Source organism: Eublepharis macularius, chromosome 5 (genome assembly GCF_028583425.1).
Source record: "Eublepharis macularius isolate TG4126 chromosome 5, MPM_Emac_v1.0, whole genome shotgun sequence".
Taxonomy (NCBI): domain Eukaryota; kingdom Metazoa; phylum Chordata; class Lepidosauria; order Squamata; family Eublepharidae; genus Eublepharis; species Eublepharis macularius.
In genome coordinates, this window is record NC_072794.1 from 9,210,812 (window position 1) to 9,228,208 (window position 17,397).

The window sequence follows — 17,397 nt, forward strand, 5'->3', positions numbered from 1 at the left end:
ATTTTGCAAGTTTGCTTTATAATAATAACTGTGCATATATACTGGTATACTGGCATAATTGATGCAGGCTGCAAAATGCAGCAGAAATGGCATTTGTTATCTTGGTGTGGAATTGAAAATTTTTACAGATGGCACCCAGCACTGTTTAAATCCATTGGTTCCCACGGGTTACCTGCCCCTAATAGATCCAGAAGAGTTAGCCGTGGTAGTCTGTAGTTGCAAAATAGTAGACTCCAGCAGCACCTTTAAAACTAACCAACTTTATTATAGCATAAGCTTTTGAAAACCACAGCTCTCTTCGTCAGATGCATCATCAGATGCTTTTGAGAACCACAGCTCTCTTCATCAGATACATCAATGCATCTGATGAAGAGAGCTGTGGTTCTCAAAAGCATCTGACGATGCACCTGATGAAGAGAGCTGTGGTTCTCAAAAGCTGACGATGCATCTGATGAAGAGAGCTGTGGTTCTCGAAAGCTGACGATGCATCTGATGAAGAAAGCTGTAGTTCTCAAAAGCTTATGCTACAATAAAGTTGGTTTGTCTTAAAGGTGCTTGTGGACTCTACTATTTTGCCCCTAATAGGATACTGAATTGTGGCACAATGATCCTTTGTATTTCACTACGATGGTTTATTCTCCACCTTTCCAAAATATGATTTCTTCAAAGCAAAGAATAGAAATCCATTTAAAAGCAACTCTTCTGACCTTCTTGGAGGAAGGGCAAAAACAAACAGATCAAATTAGGAATCCGCGCCCCCCCCCCAGTCCATCACTGAAATCCAAATTAGGAACTTCCCTAGAGCAGCACTAAGATCAGCAGCAGAGAAGCCTTTAACAACAGAACCTGGGTATGCTCGAAGAGGAGGGTTTTAATTGTTGGATAAACCCCACGGCTACCCCACTGCTCCAATGCCCAGCCAATGACCTAACTTGGAATTTGTGACTTTGGTTCCCCCATGTCAGGAACCAGCTTTGAAAGACTCCTTTTTGGTTTCAGAAGCAGTAGAGCAAGGGGTGAGGTTGCTGTTTAGCAAACGCCAAGGCCAGATGCCCTCCTATGGGCACGCAGTGTGAGCTGCCCCACTGTTTGGGCCTCAGCCTATACTGCTTTCAGTTAAGAGGGCTGTCTTGGCCCTAAACACACCAAAAGTGTGTTAAGCTCTTCCAAATAGCATCCTTAGGGCAACCACCATATGCAGCTTATACTGAAGTCTACTCCGATGGACGGCAGTTCTCCAGGGTCTTCGGCCATGAAGGCTTTCCCAGTTTCTGCTACCCGAGAGGCCACTGATTGAACCTAAGGCCCCAATATTGCATTGTTTTTCAGAAGAGGAGGAATACCAGTCATACCTTTGGGTACCTTTCGTACACACAAAAAGCCCTATTTCAGTACTACACTTGACCTTAGCCAAAAGGCTAAGAAGTTGGAAGATGACAAGTTAGTCCTCATGGAGAAGACAATGACCCTACCCTCTGCTTCAACCATCTCTCATCCTATCGGGACCAGAGGGTGTATTTGGGGGTGGCAGCGATGGCTGGCCCAGCAGGAGAGAACGAGGAGGAGCATGAATGACAGGGTATGACTGGTTTGTGAGTTTTCTAAAGTCCACGTTTACAGCTGTAAATACAAATTTTTTTACACTTCCTGTTGATTCTGTACGTGATTTGTACAATGTTGTTCTATTTCTTCTATGGAGTAAATTTCATGACGGCTGAACCTTAATTTTTATCTTTAAAAAGGAAATCTAGATATATATACCTATAACCTGCTCCCCTTACTTTCCTCCCTTCCAAATTGCAGAAGGACATTTGAAATATTGAGCAGAACCAAGCAGAACGCCACGGGCACACTGGATGAGGCCTCCCCTCCCTTCCCCCCCCCTTTATCACAATTATTGCTGCAATTGTTTAAACTGTTTTCAGGTGAAATATACCAACAGACATCTGTGTCCAGCTCCGTGTTCTGGTCTGAAAAAAACAAACCCTTTATGTCTTTTATTAAATAAATCTGAATTTATTTGAGTACCTTTGGGACTGAACTATAGTCCTGTCTGAATTACTTTGAAAAGGTTCCACCCCCACTCTCCAAATGGTATTGAGTTTTTGGTGGAGTCGCTTTGTGATTTTCTTTCTGTCCCTTCTTTCTCCCGACAGACAGGGGGGCTTGCTGAAGAAGATGGAGGAGGTATTTCAGGGTGGTGCCAAGTATGGAGGCAACAATTAGCTGATAAACCTAAAAGCAAAACAAGCCCTGCCAGTCAGCCCCTTGTCCTGTTTCCCAGCAGGCCTCCTGGGAACCCACAAGCAGGGGGGGGGTCACAGCCCTCCCCAGCTAGCTGTTTCTGTTCCCCAGCATGCACTGCTTCTGAACGTGGAGGTTCCATTTAGCATATACAGGTTAGGGCTGACTGACCACTTCTCTGCAAACTCATCTAATTCCTTACAAAAGCTGTCTAATCTAGCCGAAACAAGTTCAATCAAATTTACTGGGGGGAAGGTTTTTACTTTTACTGTAGGTGGCAGATGCTGTTTCCAAAGAAGCCAAGCTTCTTAGTTGGAATGACAGTCCTTTCTAGTAAGCGCTGGGACAGGGACCCTTTGATTCAATCCTGAATTTGACTTGACTTGAACTCTGGGGGCTGGCTCACACAGACTCAGTGCTTGGCAAGATCGTGGGGCTTCAAAGAAGGACCCTTCTGCAAATGGATAGGCCACTCCGTTGGAGGAAGTTTCCCACACATAAAACATTTTGGAGGATGCATTTTTTTTTTAAACCACACCTTTTGATGGGCTGCTAAGCTTTCTTGGAATAAATACACACATTCCTGAGTCCCAATGGAGAATTTCAAGAAGTCCACACACACTTTTGGGAAGTGCAGGATCGGGGCTCGCACAAGTGTTCATGACAGGAAGCCCTTCATGCCTTTCACAAGGGCACTCTCTCTGTGTTCTGGCACTTGGGGATGCCAGAGGTTTTGAACACATTAAATGAAGTGGCTCACTCAGAAGATGCTTTTAAAGGCGGCACGTGTTTCACAGAGCACTGCCAAACTACCCAGAAATTCTCCAAGGAAATACAGAGACTAAGCTGGAGTTGGCGGGAAGTCTCCTTTTTCATAATGGCAAGAACCAACCAACTGCTGACTGCAAGTCCCCTGACCTAGGAGGCTCCAGGAAGGGCCTTGAGAGTTAGCAAGCTGCCTGCAGAGCCCCCTGGTTTATCAGCCAATTAAGAACCTAGCTTACTAACCCAGCAGAGCCCCAAGTTCCGATCAAACCATCAAAGCAGGCTGGTCTTGTCTCTGTTCAAAGGTGCTGGGCTTCGCAGTAGCTTGAGCATGCCATAATATCATCCCACCACCAACAAAGCCATACAGCTTTAGGAAAAAAAATAAGAGCAAATCAATTTAATTAATTAAGAGAGGACATGCCACAATGCAGTAAACGCTCTGAACAGCTGGCACGGGCGGGAGAATATCGGGGAGCGGGGAGAAAGAGAGAACACACTGTACAAATTGTACAGACACATTTACAGGCGTGAGAACAGAAATGTACACCTTTTGTGCAGCAAATATCATTCCAAGCGGATCCCACCACACTGAATTATCCCCCTCCCACACTTTTCCATACACCCATAGGCCAAATGAGGACAATACTGGAATCCAGCATCCACGCAAAACCAGAACGTGGGTTACTAATCCATATTTGAATTCTGAAAGTATTTGGGTGTGAAACACCTGGTGACGCCTTCCCCCTTCCTCCAGCTCACTTCCACTTTGTGGTCTCAAGCAGAGCAAGATGTTATCAGCACGAATGGGAAAGCGCCAAATAAAGCATTCAGTCCTCTAACAAGAAAAGCTGGGTTCTGCAGCCCAGGAAAACCCGGCACCTTTCTGTGATTCCTAGCCGGACAGAAAGTGTTGTACTGTTTTGCATAAGTGACTCAGCTCCATGGGATAAGCTCCATGGGATAAGCTCGGGAAGGCCGGGAATCACCATGCCCACCCATGAGAAATCCCCTTTCACATTACAGATGGGAGGTATGAGACAGAGAGCCTAAGGCCCCCTAAGGCAAATTGGTGTTAGAAGAGGGACTTGAAGTGGTGACCTGCAGCAATTCCTCAGTCAAGCCAAAGGTCACCAGCTGCGGAATTGTCAACAGTGAGAGAAATGATACCCATGGGCAGGGCTTTTTTTCTGGGAAAAGAGGTGGTGGAACTCCGTGGGTTGCCCTCGGAGAAAATGGTCACATGGCCGGTGGCCCCGCCCCGATCTCCAGACAGAGGGGAGTTGAGATTGCCCTCCGCGCCGCTTGGCGGCGCGGAGGGCAATTTCAACTCCTCTCTGTCTGGAGATCAGGGGGCGGGGCCACCGGCCATGTGACCATTTTCAAGAGGTTCCGGAACTCCGTTCCCCCGCATTCCAGCTGAAAAAAAGCCCTGCCCATCGGCTCCACCTCAGCAGGCCACAGATTCAACGTTTTCAGGGAAGGCAGTCAAAACTTGCAGAAATTCCTACCCAGGTACACACAGCCTCGTGGCAAGGCGACTCTCCGTTGAGAACCTTTAGGAACCTGGTTTCAATGTGATGCTGGCGAGGCAACTCAAGCCTACCTGTGGGAGTTTGCCTTTGCACAAGAGCTTGTTCAAGCAGTCTCCAGCCCATGCAAAGCAGTTACGCAGGCTTAGTTGGCACATGAGAACAAGCTTAACTTGGTCCTAGTGGTGGAGTGCCCTCAAGTCATAGCTGACTTATGGTGACCCCTGGCAGGGTTTTCATGGCAAGAGACTAAGAGAGGTGGCTTGCCATTATCTGCCTCTGCAAACCTGGTCTTTGTTGGAAGTCTCCCATCCAATTACTAACCAAGGCCAAGCCTGCTTCGCTTCTGATAAGATCAGGCTCACCTGGGCTATCCAGGTCAGAGTAAGTTGCTCCTTGGCTATTGTACGGCATGTGATGCAGCTTTGCACGAGGAGCAGCCCAGATTAAATGATCACAAAGTCCTCAAGTAAAAGAATCTCCATTCACCCCACGAATTTCCACTCAATGATCCTGTTCTAGCTGCTTGAAAGAACACCCGTGCCCACAGAATGCAGCCCACCTTTTCAACTGTGGGTTTTCCAAGCAGACGTTGGCTTGTGGAGTGTGTGTGAGTTGCATGAATGTCATATAGTAAAGAGTCCAGTAGCACCTTTAAGACTAACCAACTTTAGTGTAGCATAAGCTTTCCATCTGGCGAAGAGAGCTGTGGTTCTCAAAAGCTTATGCTACAATAAAGTTGGTTAGTCTTAAAGGTGCTACTGGACTCTTTACTATTCTGCAACTACGGACTAACATGGCTAACTGCTCTGGATCCATGAATGTCGTAGACTCCTGGTTTATGGGCGGGTCTTCTTGCTCTTCCACTTAAGGAGGTGGGGCTTGTGTGAGCTCTGGGGTGTGGCTTTGTCCTCTTCAGTATGTACCCCTTTGTGTTGCTGTTGAGACAGAGGGTGAGAAATCCACAGCTGTCAGCACTGAATGGGAAGGAGAAGAAAGACAAGAAGCCCTGGCAGTAAAACGGCAGCCCTTTGTCCTAGACTGGGCCTCCTGCCAGCTGAATGGGCAGCCTTGGAGGCCGGGTGCAACTGCAGTCTGCTGGGGTTCAAGGCCTTCATATCCTCCAGGGCTCCATAGGCTGCCACTGAGAACTCGGAATCCCCTGTGGTCAGTAAGTCAAAGACACAAGACTGGAAGTACATATCCTCCACTGGCAAAAGGTGGCTGCACTGCTCGGTGGCAGACTCCACCGTGTAGGCCTGTCGGGAACTTGGCCGGAGCAGGTCAGAACTTGCTGGGCTCAGCCAGTGCTCCTGGATCAGCTCGTTCTGGGGGCAGCCCTGGAGGCAAAGCTGGAGGTTGGTGCTCAGCTCAGAAGTGCCCAGAATGTCCTCCGGCACACGGATAGCAAAGGTGAGATAGCGGCCCACCTGCCGGATGATGACGGTACTGCCAATATGGTGGGCCTGGATCTCCACTTGCCTCACATCTGGCTTCTCCAGGATCTGCAGGCTGCCCAACCCTTCCTGTAGCCCCCCGTTTCTCGTGCCGTCGGTGAAAGCCAGAGGTAGATCTTCTGTGGTTGCCTGGTAGACCTTCTGCTCAGAACACCCTGGGAAACTCTTGAAAATCAGTGTGATCTAGAAGAAGAAAAAGAGGGACGTTAATTTAGGAATGAGGGTGGAGTTACCAAGTCTATCTTCAGTAACACCTTCAATACCTACTCCTTTAATGCCTGCAAAGGAGGCCTTTTTTCATGTTCAACATTAGCAGAGTTCAGAAGAATCAAAACCCAGAACAGGATCCATTGGTATTCCAGCCCTGGAGAGAACCTATGTTTACAGCTTCCCTCATAGTCTGGACACTTTTTAAAAACTGAACATTTTAGAAGTTAATAGACAAAAATCCCAAACATGAGATAAGGCAATAATTTAAGAGCTAATGTACTACAGTAGTTAAGAGTGTCCAGTTAGGATCTGAAAGACATAGGTTTGAATCCCACCTCTGCCATGGAAGCTGGCTGGGTCAATCACAGGCTCGTAGCCTAATGTATGCCGCAGGGCTGTTGTGAAGATAAAATGGAGGAGAATGATTTAAGCCATTGGAGAGGAAAATGGGGTATGAACAAAATAAATAAGTTCATTGCTTTAATTGCTTTTACATATAAATTGAAATTACTATATTAAAATATGTTTTTAAACTAAACATAGTGTAACTTCTTTTCATGGGTTCTATGGGGCTTAGGAAGCAACTTTCACACAATTTTAAGAAAGATTTTTTTTCTTTTAAACTTTAACAATTTTTTTCTTTTGAACTGTTAACAATTAATAACATACAACTTTTGTTTTTAACTAACTCATAAGTGCAACCAGACAGAAAACGTAACATAACAAACGCAGCTTTTAGACACACAGTTTTAAGGGCTTTCTTTGGCCACAGACAAAACAATGGGTTTGATGACTGTTGTTTAAATCAACAATGTTTTTGAAAAGGTAAAACAGTTCAACATTTCACGAAGTGGTGAGTCCTTTTTCATTAATCTGAAGCAACTGTAGCCCAGGCTTCTGTCTTCTTGTTGGGGAATTACAGCCCTGCAAAAATAATACAATCCCAGTAACACCAACCAAACACAATAAAACACCATTTTAAATCATATTGTTTACATGCAACATTTGATTACCTTATTCAAAGGTGGTAAGAGCATATAATTTATTAAGCTCCCCAGCAACCAGCCTCCTCCTCAGCAGCCCGCCTCCAGCTTCTGACTCCGCCCCACTGGGCTAAACCAATTAACCTCATAGGGGTTACAACAGCACCTCATTCTTAACCAATAAACACAACTCCAATATAGAATTTAAACTGTCCAACACAGACAGAAAGCTTAGAATTTTTCTTCTCTCACTTGTCTATTCATATAAATTTTACCCATTAGCACAGCAAACGGAAGTTTGATATACCAGTTTTGTAAGCCCAGTACAGATTCCTAGAGCACACTACAGGGTTAAAAGCAACATTGCAGTTCTTTGGGGATATTTTTAACAACGTAACATAACAAACGCAGCTTTTAGACACACAGTTTTAAGGGCTTTCTTTGGCCACAGACAAAACAATGGGTTTGATGACTGTTCTTATGCTACCGGGAGTGGTTTTATTGCCAATTTTAGTTTGGGCTAATGACGGATTTTGTGCTTTTTAATACATATTCCATACTTAATCTTATCCAAGAAGCAATTTTTAACACACATTGAATTGGTTCATTCCGTTAGCTGCCTGGAGCAAGTTTCTGCAGAGGTGTCCTATATATTCTCTAAATAAACCAAATACATCAACACTGCATTCTGTTTTTGCCAATATCGAATGCATACTTTACAATCGATTATTGCTACACAACCAGAGGCTCAGAGCCTTGCTTCGTGAATCGAGTAACCGGATTTCTGAGTGAGAAAACAGCCATTTGATTGCTTGGGAAATCTTCGCAACGGAAGGCAGAGTATGTGGAGCAGCAGCCAGACACAAAGCCCAACAGGATGCAACCCAGTGCGGAAATGAGCATCGGGAACATCCGTTTCGAAATCTGGCTGCAGCAATTCTTGCCTGCCTTTCTTCCACCACAGAATCGTAGGCAGGATTCCTGGGAATTCTTCAGTCTAGGCGCTGGCCACATACAGGCTAGCTTCACATCAGCTCGGCTGCTGTCACAGGAGGTGGTCCAATAGTAGACGGACCATGTAGGCAACAATACCCTTAAGTGTTTTCGATCAAGGCTGTTAAGCTTCCACAATCTCTATGTTGCTTAAGCCACTGTTGCCAATTGCCACAAGGTGGCAGCAGATAGCCATAGCTGTACATCATTTCCCCCAAAGAAGCTTCCAGAACATCCGTGCAGAGAAACCATTCCATGATGAATTGTTGCCTGGGGGAAACCCCCCCCCCCCGCCACCATGCACAGCAAGTGATTCTGGGGCATAGTCCAGCATGCATGTTCAGTACGCAAGCTCACTAAGGAGCAGCTGGACGAATGCTTGTTGGGGATGCTTTAGGCTTTTCCCGCATAGGCAGGGGGCTGGATAGGGTTGCCAGCCTCCAGGTAGTGGCTGGAGATCTCCCGGAATTACAACTGGTCTCCAGGCCACAGAGATCAGTTCACCTGGTGAAAATGGCTACTTTGGGGGGTGGGCTCTATGGAATTATGCCATGCCAAGGTCTTTTCCCTCCCCAAACCCCACTTTCTCCAGGTTTCACTCTCCAGATCTCCAGGAATTTCCCAACTTGGAGCTGGCAACCCTAGGGCTGGACGAGATGGTCTGTAAGACCCCTTCCAACTCTATGATTCTATGAATGGAGAACACAGAGAGCCCTGCCCTGCCAGCTGAATGTTGTTGAAGTTCTGATTCCAGTGCTGAAACTTTTATGCATTGCTGGCCTATATCACCCATCTGTATTTTAAAGCAAACTTCAGCCCACAAATTTAGATTCAGACTCATCTCTTGATTGTTTTGCAAGCTTCAAATCCAAATTTTTTAGCAAATATTAAGTTCTGTTGTATTTTTTCTAACAAATTCTGGCTGCTTTCATATGGGTATAATTCCGTATTTTAGAATCTCTCTACATGAGACGCCTCGGTACATGTTCGACAAGTGTAAGGAGATGCAATGTTAGCCGGGAAGAGTAGTTTTAAAAGACAGAGCCAGCAGAGATCACTCCTCAGAGGGTTTGTTAATTTCATCTTCACCTCCCCCAAGGCTCTGTCAATTTCACCTCTCCAGTCTAGAACTGTGTGGGAGCTCAAAGGAAATGCACAAGGCCTTTGCCCTGCTGCCAATTCTGTCTTTTTAAACTATCCTTCCCAGCTAACATTGTGTCTCCCAACACATGTTCTTCACGTGTTAGATGTCTCGTGTAGAGAGACTCTCAGTCTCACTGTGAATGGGATGCCATTTGAAGAGGCAATGGAGCCCCTGGACAGGGCAAGTCTCCATTCTTTCCATCCCTCCCCTTTGCCTCTGCTGGGCTTTTTACTATTTTTTTTAAAAATAGTAGTTTGTAAAAAAAAAATGGTAGATTGCCTACACTCCTACTGTATACCTAGCTGGCACTAGGCTCCCGTGGCCCTTTCTTACATGCCCAGGGTAATGCTGATCACCCCTTTGGGGTCAGGAAGGAACTTTCATCCAGGCCAGATTGGCCAGGGGTTTTTTTTGGAGGTTTTTTGCCTTCCTCTGGCCAGAGCAGCAGTCAATGGGGGAGGTGAGGGGGGAGAATCACAGAATCATGGAGTTGGAAGGGCCCATACAGACCATCTAGTCCAACCCCCTGCCCAGTGCAGGATCAGCCTAAAGCATCTCTGACAAATATTCATCCAGCCTCTTCTTGAAAACTGCCAGTGAGGGGGAGCTCACCACCTCCCTAGGCAGCTGAGTCCACTTTTGAACTACTCTGACCGTGAAAAAGTTTTTCCTAATATCCAGTCGGTACCTTTGTTCATGTAGTTTTAGCCCATTGCTTCGGGTCCTACCCTCTGCTGCCAACTGGAACAGCTCCTTGCCCTCCAAATGACAGCCTTTCAAATATTTAAAGAGAGCAATCATGTCCCCCCTCAATCTCCTCTTCTCCAAACTAAACATTCCCAGGGCCCTCAGCCTTTCCTCGTAGGGCTCAGTCTCCAGACCCCTGATCATCCTCGTCGCTCTCCTCTGCACCCTCTCGATTTTGTCCACATCCTTTTTGAAGTGAGGCCTCCAGAACTGCACACAATACTCTAGGTGTGGCCTGACCAAGGCCGTATAGAGAGGGGCTATGACCTCCTGCGATTTCAACACTATGGCCCCTTTGATACAACCCAGGATTGAATTGGCCTTTTTTGCCACTGCATCACATTGACTGCTCATATTTAGTTTACAGTCCACTCTTACCCCAAGATCCCTTTCACATATACTACTGCCCAGAAGTGTATCCCCCATCTGGTATTTGTGCTTCTCATTTTTGTGGCCCAGATGTAATACTGTGCACTTGTCTTTGTTGAATTGCATCCTATTCACAGCTGCCCACTTCTCCAGAGTATTCAGGTCTTGTTGAATTTTAATTCTATCTTCTTGGGTGTTTGCTACCCCTCCCAATTTGGTATCATCAGCAAATTTAATGAGCAGCCCTTCCACTCCCTCATCCAGATGATTGATAAAAATATTGAAAAGTACCGGGCCCAAAACCCAGCCCTGCGGCACCCCACTGGACACTTCCCTCCAATCTGATGAAACGCCATTGACCACCACTCTTTGAGTGTGGTCCTCTAACCAGCTCCCTATCCTCCAAACTGTCCTATTGTCCAGTCCACAGTCTTCCAGTTTGCCCATCAGAATGTCATGGGGGACCTTATCAAAAGCTTTACTGAAATCCAGATAAATCACATCAACAGAGTTCTCCCAATCCAGTAAGCTGGTCACTCAATCAAAGAAGGAAACCAGGTTGGTCTGGCAAGATCTGTTAGGGACAAAACCATGCTGATCAAATCAAGCCTGAATTCCCCCTAGAAACTAAAATGACAAAACTGAGGCTATCGTACTTTGATCACATTATGAGAAGACAAGATTCTCTGGAAAAGTCAGTAATGCTAGGAAAAGTGGAAGGCAGTAGGAAAAGAGGAAGACCTAAAACGAGATGGCTGGACTCAATAAAGGAAGCCACGCCCTCCAGTTTGCAGGATCTGAGCAAGTCTGTTAATGATAGGACATTTTGGAGGTCTCTCATTTATAGGGTCGCCATCGGTCGGAGGTGACTCGGCGGCACATAACACACAAGCAAAGGTCAAGCAGGTTGGGTGTGGTCTTTCTACTACTGGGCCGGACCATGTTAGTTAAGGGGGGAGGTCATCAGCCAACCAGGAAAAGTCTGGGTGACCATAATGGCCAGTCCGCCCCTGAGAACCACAAATGCTTCCCTTGGATCCCTGGAGGAAGTGTGGGCTAAAAGAAATATGCTTTATCAATCACATCCCTTAAAGCTGAAGGTGGTACATGTTGGAATTCCCCCCTCTTGCCCCCCTCCCAAAGAACTGCACATTGAAAAACAATGTTGCAAGGAGGCTAGGCTGACCAGATCTTTCCTCTGGACACACTGGCTTTGCAAGGATAATTTTATTTGGGGAAGGGTGCACTCGATTCCCTCCCTTGCTGGCCTCTAGAAGCTTTAACTCATGGTTGCTGGAACAAACATAAGTACATGACACTTTGATGTAGTGAAGCTGGTGCCCAAATCACCACCAGGTTCCCTGGAAAGCTTTTTTTTTTTTTAAAAGTCAGATTTGGTTTACCTTGCTAGTTGCCGTAGCACCAGATCCAAGACCCACAGGAACATTGGTCACCTGAACTGACAAGTACTGGTTATCAATGAGGGGCCAAGCCCCCTCCACTTTACAGGTCTGGAATTCATCTTTAAATGTCCGCAGGTGAGGATCTCCAAAAAGCCCGCAGTGAGCAAATTTGGTATGGAAACCGGACCGGGCTCGATAGTTGCATATCTCAGAAACCAAAGGTTCGACGGCACCAGCCCTAGCAGAGGATGTCGGCCCGTCGCTGGAGCAGTTGTGCTGCCCAAAGAGTTCTTTGATACGGAAGACTGCTGAGTGGTACACCAGATCCCCCCGGCACAAGCGAGCCATCTTCCTGGTGCAAAGGGAATAGGCCCGCAGAGCAATGCAGTAGTCCACGTGAGGCACAGTCTCCTCCGTCACTGGAGAGGTGGCCGCTACATAGTCAGCGTTGCAACGTTGGATCCGGCACGGTTGGCAATCTACTGTGACAACAGAGACAGAGCAATGAGGATCACGGATCTAGCTAGCAGTACCTACCCAAAAGAGGGGTGATACAAGCCCCACCCACCATGCCAAGCCCCTTCCACCAAACAAACTTGGTCTGCCCGTGGCAACCCTGCTACCCTTCCTGCAGTTTCTGTCATTATGCTTTCCAGTAGCTTTACAACAGTTTTGCAGCGCTGAGATTCCGCCAGAGATGCCACCCATCCTTCGGCCAGGACTAGAACTGCTCTGCTGAAACTACCATCCAGTGCATATTCTCCTGGCTCCTGGATTCGCCCCATTCCGCCTGCAGCGGCAGCAGAACGAAATGAGCAGCTACAATCCCAGCCACACACCACTCCCCTGACATGCCTGCCGGCCTCAGCTCTTCCCCCTGATGGAAAAGCAGCCCAGAGACTTCGTCCTGGGGCCAAGCAGGGAGCACTCCTCTTCGGTGCACAAGGGCTGCCCAGGAGGGCTTAGATCAGCAAAGCAAAGCCCTGTTCACGGTCAAAAATCATTTGTCCGTTCTTATGTAATTTTTGCCCTTTTTTTGTTGAAGCAAAAACGGTAGTTTGGAAAACTGCACAGACGACTGCCAGGGGCCCTAATTCAGCACACAAAGCTGCCTTGTAGGGAAGTCAGATCTTTGCTCCATGAATTTAGCCCAGCGTTATCCATGAATTGGTCTGAAACCTGTTTTCAAATACTCTTGATATGTGCCCAAATCTCTGTTTGATCTAAGAGCCAAGCTACAAGGGACGCCTGACACAGGTTGGACCCTTGTCAGCTTCCCTCAAGTTTTGATGGGAAATGTAGGCATCCTGGTCTTGCAGCTGTAATGGAGAGCCAAGCTGTAAACCAAGGACGCCTACATTTCCCATCAAAACTTGAGGGAAGCTGACAAGTGTCCAACCTGTGTCAGGCGTCCCTTGTAGCTTGGCTCTAAGAGTCCATACTGGGGACCTGTTCTCAGGGGCGGGGGAAAGTAACCCTCAAACTGGCCCAGTCTAGAACCTCAGAAGAGCCTTGCTGGATCAAGGGTCCCGTTTCCCTCTGCGGCCAACCTTAGAAAGCCTCCTACTAAGGCTAGAGAGTCCAACGCTTCCTCCGTTGTTAGCCCCACCCCTGCACCTGAGCAACAGACTGCCTCTGGCCATGGAGGTTCCACTTAGCTATCACGGCTGTTACTGGGCCACGAAGCTGTCTAACAAAAACAGAGTAATATTCCTGAATGGTTTCCCAGTCTCATAAATACAGAACAGAAACAACACTGTGGCAGAACATGTGCAGAGTGCCTTTCCCTCACCACCAATGAGCAATAGATCAAAGGACAACTCCCTTCTTAGAAATTAAGCTCTCGGAGACCCCCGAAAGAAAGGCATGCTTTGCTCTGAGCTCTTTGGAAGAAGGGTGGGAACAAAAATGGGATAGTTACAAAAACACAAGCGGGGAGCAACCAGCGGAGGCTTTTCAAGCATGTTAAGCAGAGGACTGGCCCACCAGGTCTTGCCTACCCAGACCAGCAGTGGCTCTCCAGGGTCTCTGGTGGAGGTCTTTCCTACCACCTACTAACGGGTCCTTTTACCTGGAAGTGCTGCAGATGGAACATGGGACCCTCTGCATGAAGAACAGATGCTCTGTCATGGAGCTATGGCCCCACACAGCATCTACCTGGAGGGCACAGCACTGGCTCACCCTGTCTTTGGAGAGGAGGAGCCCATGGTCCGAGGAGAGGCAGGGAAACCGGGCCAGCTTGCCAGCTGGCAGGACGCAGAAAGGGGCCTTTGTGCTCCAGACACATTTGACTTGTTTTCTTTGGCAGGGCCGCTCCTCGCTTGCGGTAGAAAAACAAACCTCCCCCCAGATGAAGGACGGTCCACCCTCTCTCGAGAGGGGCCCCAGCCGGTTGTGAGGGGTGACCTTCCCTGTTCCAACCAGCCCCCCACCTGAGCCCCAAATAAGGCTTCATACTGGCACAGCCTGGATTGGTTTTATATGCCTTGGACAAGAACATGGTACCTGTGAGATTCTACAGAGGGCCTGTTCTTGGTTGATTAGAAAGGAATGCACCCCGTGGCTACTATTTCTCAGTCAGATTAGAAACTATATTAATTATCAACGGGCCTGGTTCTTTTTTGACTAGCTACGGGCACCTCTGCCTAGGTATTGATGCAAGCAAAGCACCCAGCTTTTAGGCAGCTGTTTAGCTATCACATTTTAATCACCATCAATGGATCCATCGTTAGTTTTTTTTTTCTCATTCGGGCTGTTAAAATTCTAGGTGTTTTCCTTTGTGTTGCTTCCCCATTGCAGCAGCTGATACAAGCACAGCGGCAACAGGGTTTCCACACCGTAGACTTCTCAACATTCAATAGCTATCCTCTACTCCACCCCGTGACACCAGAGTTCTGCCAGTTTCTTTTAAAAAATCTGCATGTGTTATGTAATAAAAGTATAACAATATCTAGTCTGTGTATCGGGTCTGCCGAATTCTCAGCTTTCAATTTTCTAAAAAATAAGTCTCTCGCTCAGACATACGCACACACGTTTGAAACTCTAAAGCAAGACGTTCCTGGCTCATATTAAGCTCCAACCACTCCCCCACCCCTTTAAATGGGAGCTCCAGTGTTGCATAGTGGTTAGAGTGTCAGAATAGAGTCTGGGGGACCCAAGTTCAAATCTTCACTCTGCTACAGAAATTCACCAGCATTCTCTCTCACCCTAACCTACGCCCCAAACCTCTTAATGCGAAGGGAGAATGACACTGCAAGACCCTTTGGGTCACCACTGGAGAGATAAAAATAAAAAAAGAAGTTCCAGGCTGGAGGGGGGCAGGGAGAATCAACAAAGAATTTTAATCTTCCCTAAATCAGCTCCCAATGAGCAAAGTTCCTCCTTTTGTGACGTCGCCTGGAAGTGACCCCAAACCTTTAAAAAAAACACAGACCAGCCTCAGATAGTTTGTTCTCCTCTACCCCAAAGCAAGCTCTCCAGATCCAAAGGAGTTAGCCATGTTAGTCTGTAGTTGCAAAATAATAAAGAGTCTAGTAGCATCTTTAAGGCTAACCAACTTTATTGTAGCATAAGCTTTTGAGAACCACAGCTCTCTTCGTCAGATGCTACAATAAAGCTGGTTAGTCTTAAAGGTGATACTGGACTCTACTATTCTCCAAATCCAAAACAGCTTTTTTTCTTTCTTAGAACAAGGGAATGAAGATCAAAAGTGAGCCCACTCTGCTTCCCTTTACTCAATTCCACGCAGCAGTGAGTTCCTCCCTTCCAAATCTCACAGCACCCCTAATTTCAAAGTTGTCTTCCAGCAACACTTCAACCCCCGTTTGAAGAACCAGGTACCCACTGTTCTGTCTGCCCCTCCCTCAAAGAAGCAAATAGTAAACCCTCTAGTCAAGCCTCCCCTCGCCTCAAAAATATTCAGAATCTAAAAATATAGTTTTCCCCATTCTTTCCTCCTTCTCTTCCCCTTCCTAGTCGAGAAGGCAAAGATTCAGGCGTCATAACTCATTTGCACCTCCAGAGAAAAAAGAAAGATAGAACATTTGCATCTACATTTATTTATTCCCTGTTCCCCCCTCCCCAAGCCGCTTACAACAGCAATCTCCCCTCCTACATTTTATCCTAACAAGCAACAACCCTGTTTAGGTCACCCAGCAAACTTCCATGTTAGAGGAGGGATTCCACCACAGGTCTTCAAAATCTTCGTCTGCCTCTCTAACCACTACACCACACTAGCTCACAACCACCCCGCACAGGAAACACCCCCCAACAAAAACCCAACACTGCTGCACCAGTTCTCCCCAAAGGCAATTCTCCCTGCCCAGCACCACCCCTCAAAAAATTAAAGATGTTCTTTTTCTTCTGTATTCTGTGATGTGTGGGGAGTGCCCTCAAGTCATAGCCGACTTAAGCCGACTCCTGGTGGGGTTTTCCTGGCAAGAGACTAACAGAGGCGGGTCGCCATTGCCTGCCTCCGCAACTCTGGTCTTTGTTGGAGGTCTCCCATCCAAGTTCTAACCAAGGCCGACCCTGCTTAGCTTCTGAGATCCGATATAAGGCTCACCTGGGCTATCCCGGTCAGGGCATTCCGTGACGTAGAGCCCCCATATTTGATTTAAATTTACAAAGGAAGCGCACCCCCCCAGAATCAAGTCATAACTGTTCTGTGCGAAGGGCTTGTAAGAACACTGTTTATTTCCCCCCAACCTGGCTCTCCAAGACAGACTACCCCTGCGCATGGAGGTTCTATCTGGGCGACTACAGACCCCGGCAGGCTTCTCCTCCATTCCTTTGCGCCCCTTTCCATACGCACAGCCCTCCCGGCTCCATCTCTCTGCTTCCCGAAGGGGGCACCCAAATGCTTTCGGGCAGGCTGGCGGATCGCGGGAGCAAGCGAGAAGCCCAAGAACCGCCGGGCCCAGGAAGCGCTCCCTGCACCGCTGCGCAAAGAGGCAAGCCGGGGAGCCCCGAAGCTTCCCGAACCAAAGACGGGCTCCATAAAGAACCTTCTCCGGCCGGACCAAGCCGCGCAGCAGGACCTGCGCGCCTCTGCGCCCGAACCCCGCATGCAACCAACGGCCCCGCGCCGGATCGGGGAAGTGTGTAAGCACGCCCGATCGCGCGGTCGCCGCGACTCTCGACTCTCTCCCGACCGCCGGCAGCCCCGCGCCCCGTACCTGCCACGCGCGGAAGGCAGCCCCAGCAGCACAAGGCGAGCAGCGCCGCCAAGCGCGGCCCCCGGAGCCGACCGCCAGCCGCCGCCCCGGGCAGGCTGCCTGGCCCCATAACCGGCCAGCCATCGGCCTCGCGGGAGCCGCCACCGAAGAGGCAGGGAGGCAGCGACTGGCGCGCGGGGCGAGGAACTGTTCCCTCATCTACATAATCCGGACGCCTCGCCCAATCGGACGGCGGGAAGGGAGGACTCATTTGCATACAGGCGAGAAGCCGGCCAATGAAAGGTGGGGAAAGTCAACAGTGGGTGGGGGAAGGGAGGAAGCTCCAGCCAATGATGTTCCTCAAAGTTTTGGCCCGTTTCAGCAAATAGGAGAG

At 48.0% G+C, this 17,397-nt stretch overlaps 1 protein-coding gene across 2 annotated transcripts; it reads right to left on the reverse strand.

Moving 5' to 3' along the window:
• Window positions 1–4,381: 4,381 nt before the first annotated feature.
• On the reverse strand, window positions 4,382–17,177 carry LOC129330572 (repulsive guidance molecule A-like). Of its 2 annotated transcripts, none has more exons than XM_054980658.1 (3): window positions 17,025–17,177; window positions 11,848–12,326; window positions 4,382–6,181 (listed from the first exon to the last, which is right to left on the reverse strand). In XM_054980658.1, the coding sequence occupies exons 1-3, from the start codon at window positions 17,131–17,133 to the stop codon at window positions 5,513–5,515; spliced, it is 1,257 nt and encodes a 418-aa protein (XP_054836633.1). In that variant the 5' UTR covers window positions 17,134–17,177; the 3' UTR covers window positions 4,382–5,512. The 2 variants fall into 2 exon arrangements, with proteins under 2 accessions (XP_054836633.1, XP_054836632.1); XM_054980657.1 differs by having other exon boundaries at window positions 11,848–12,329.
• Between the last annotated feature and the right edge of the window lie 220 nt (window positions 17,178–17,397).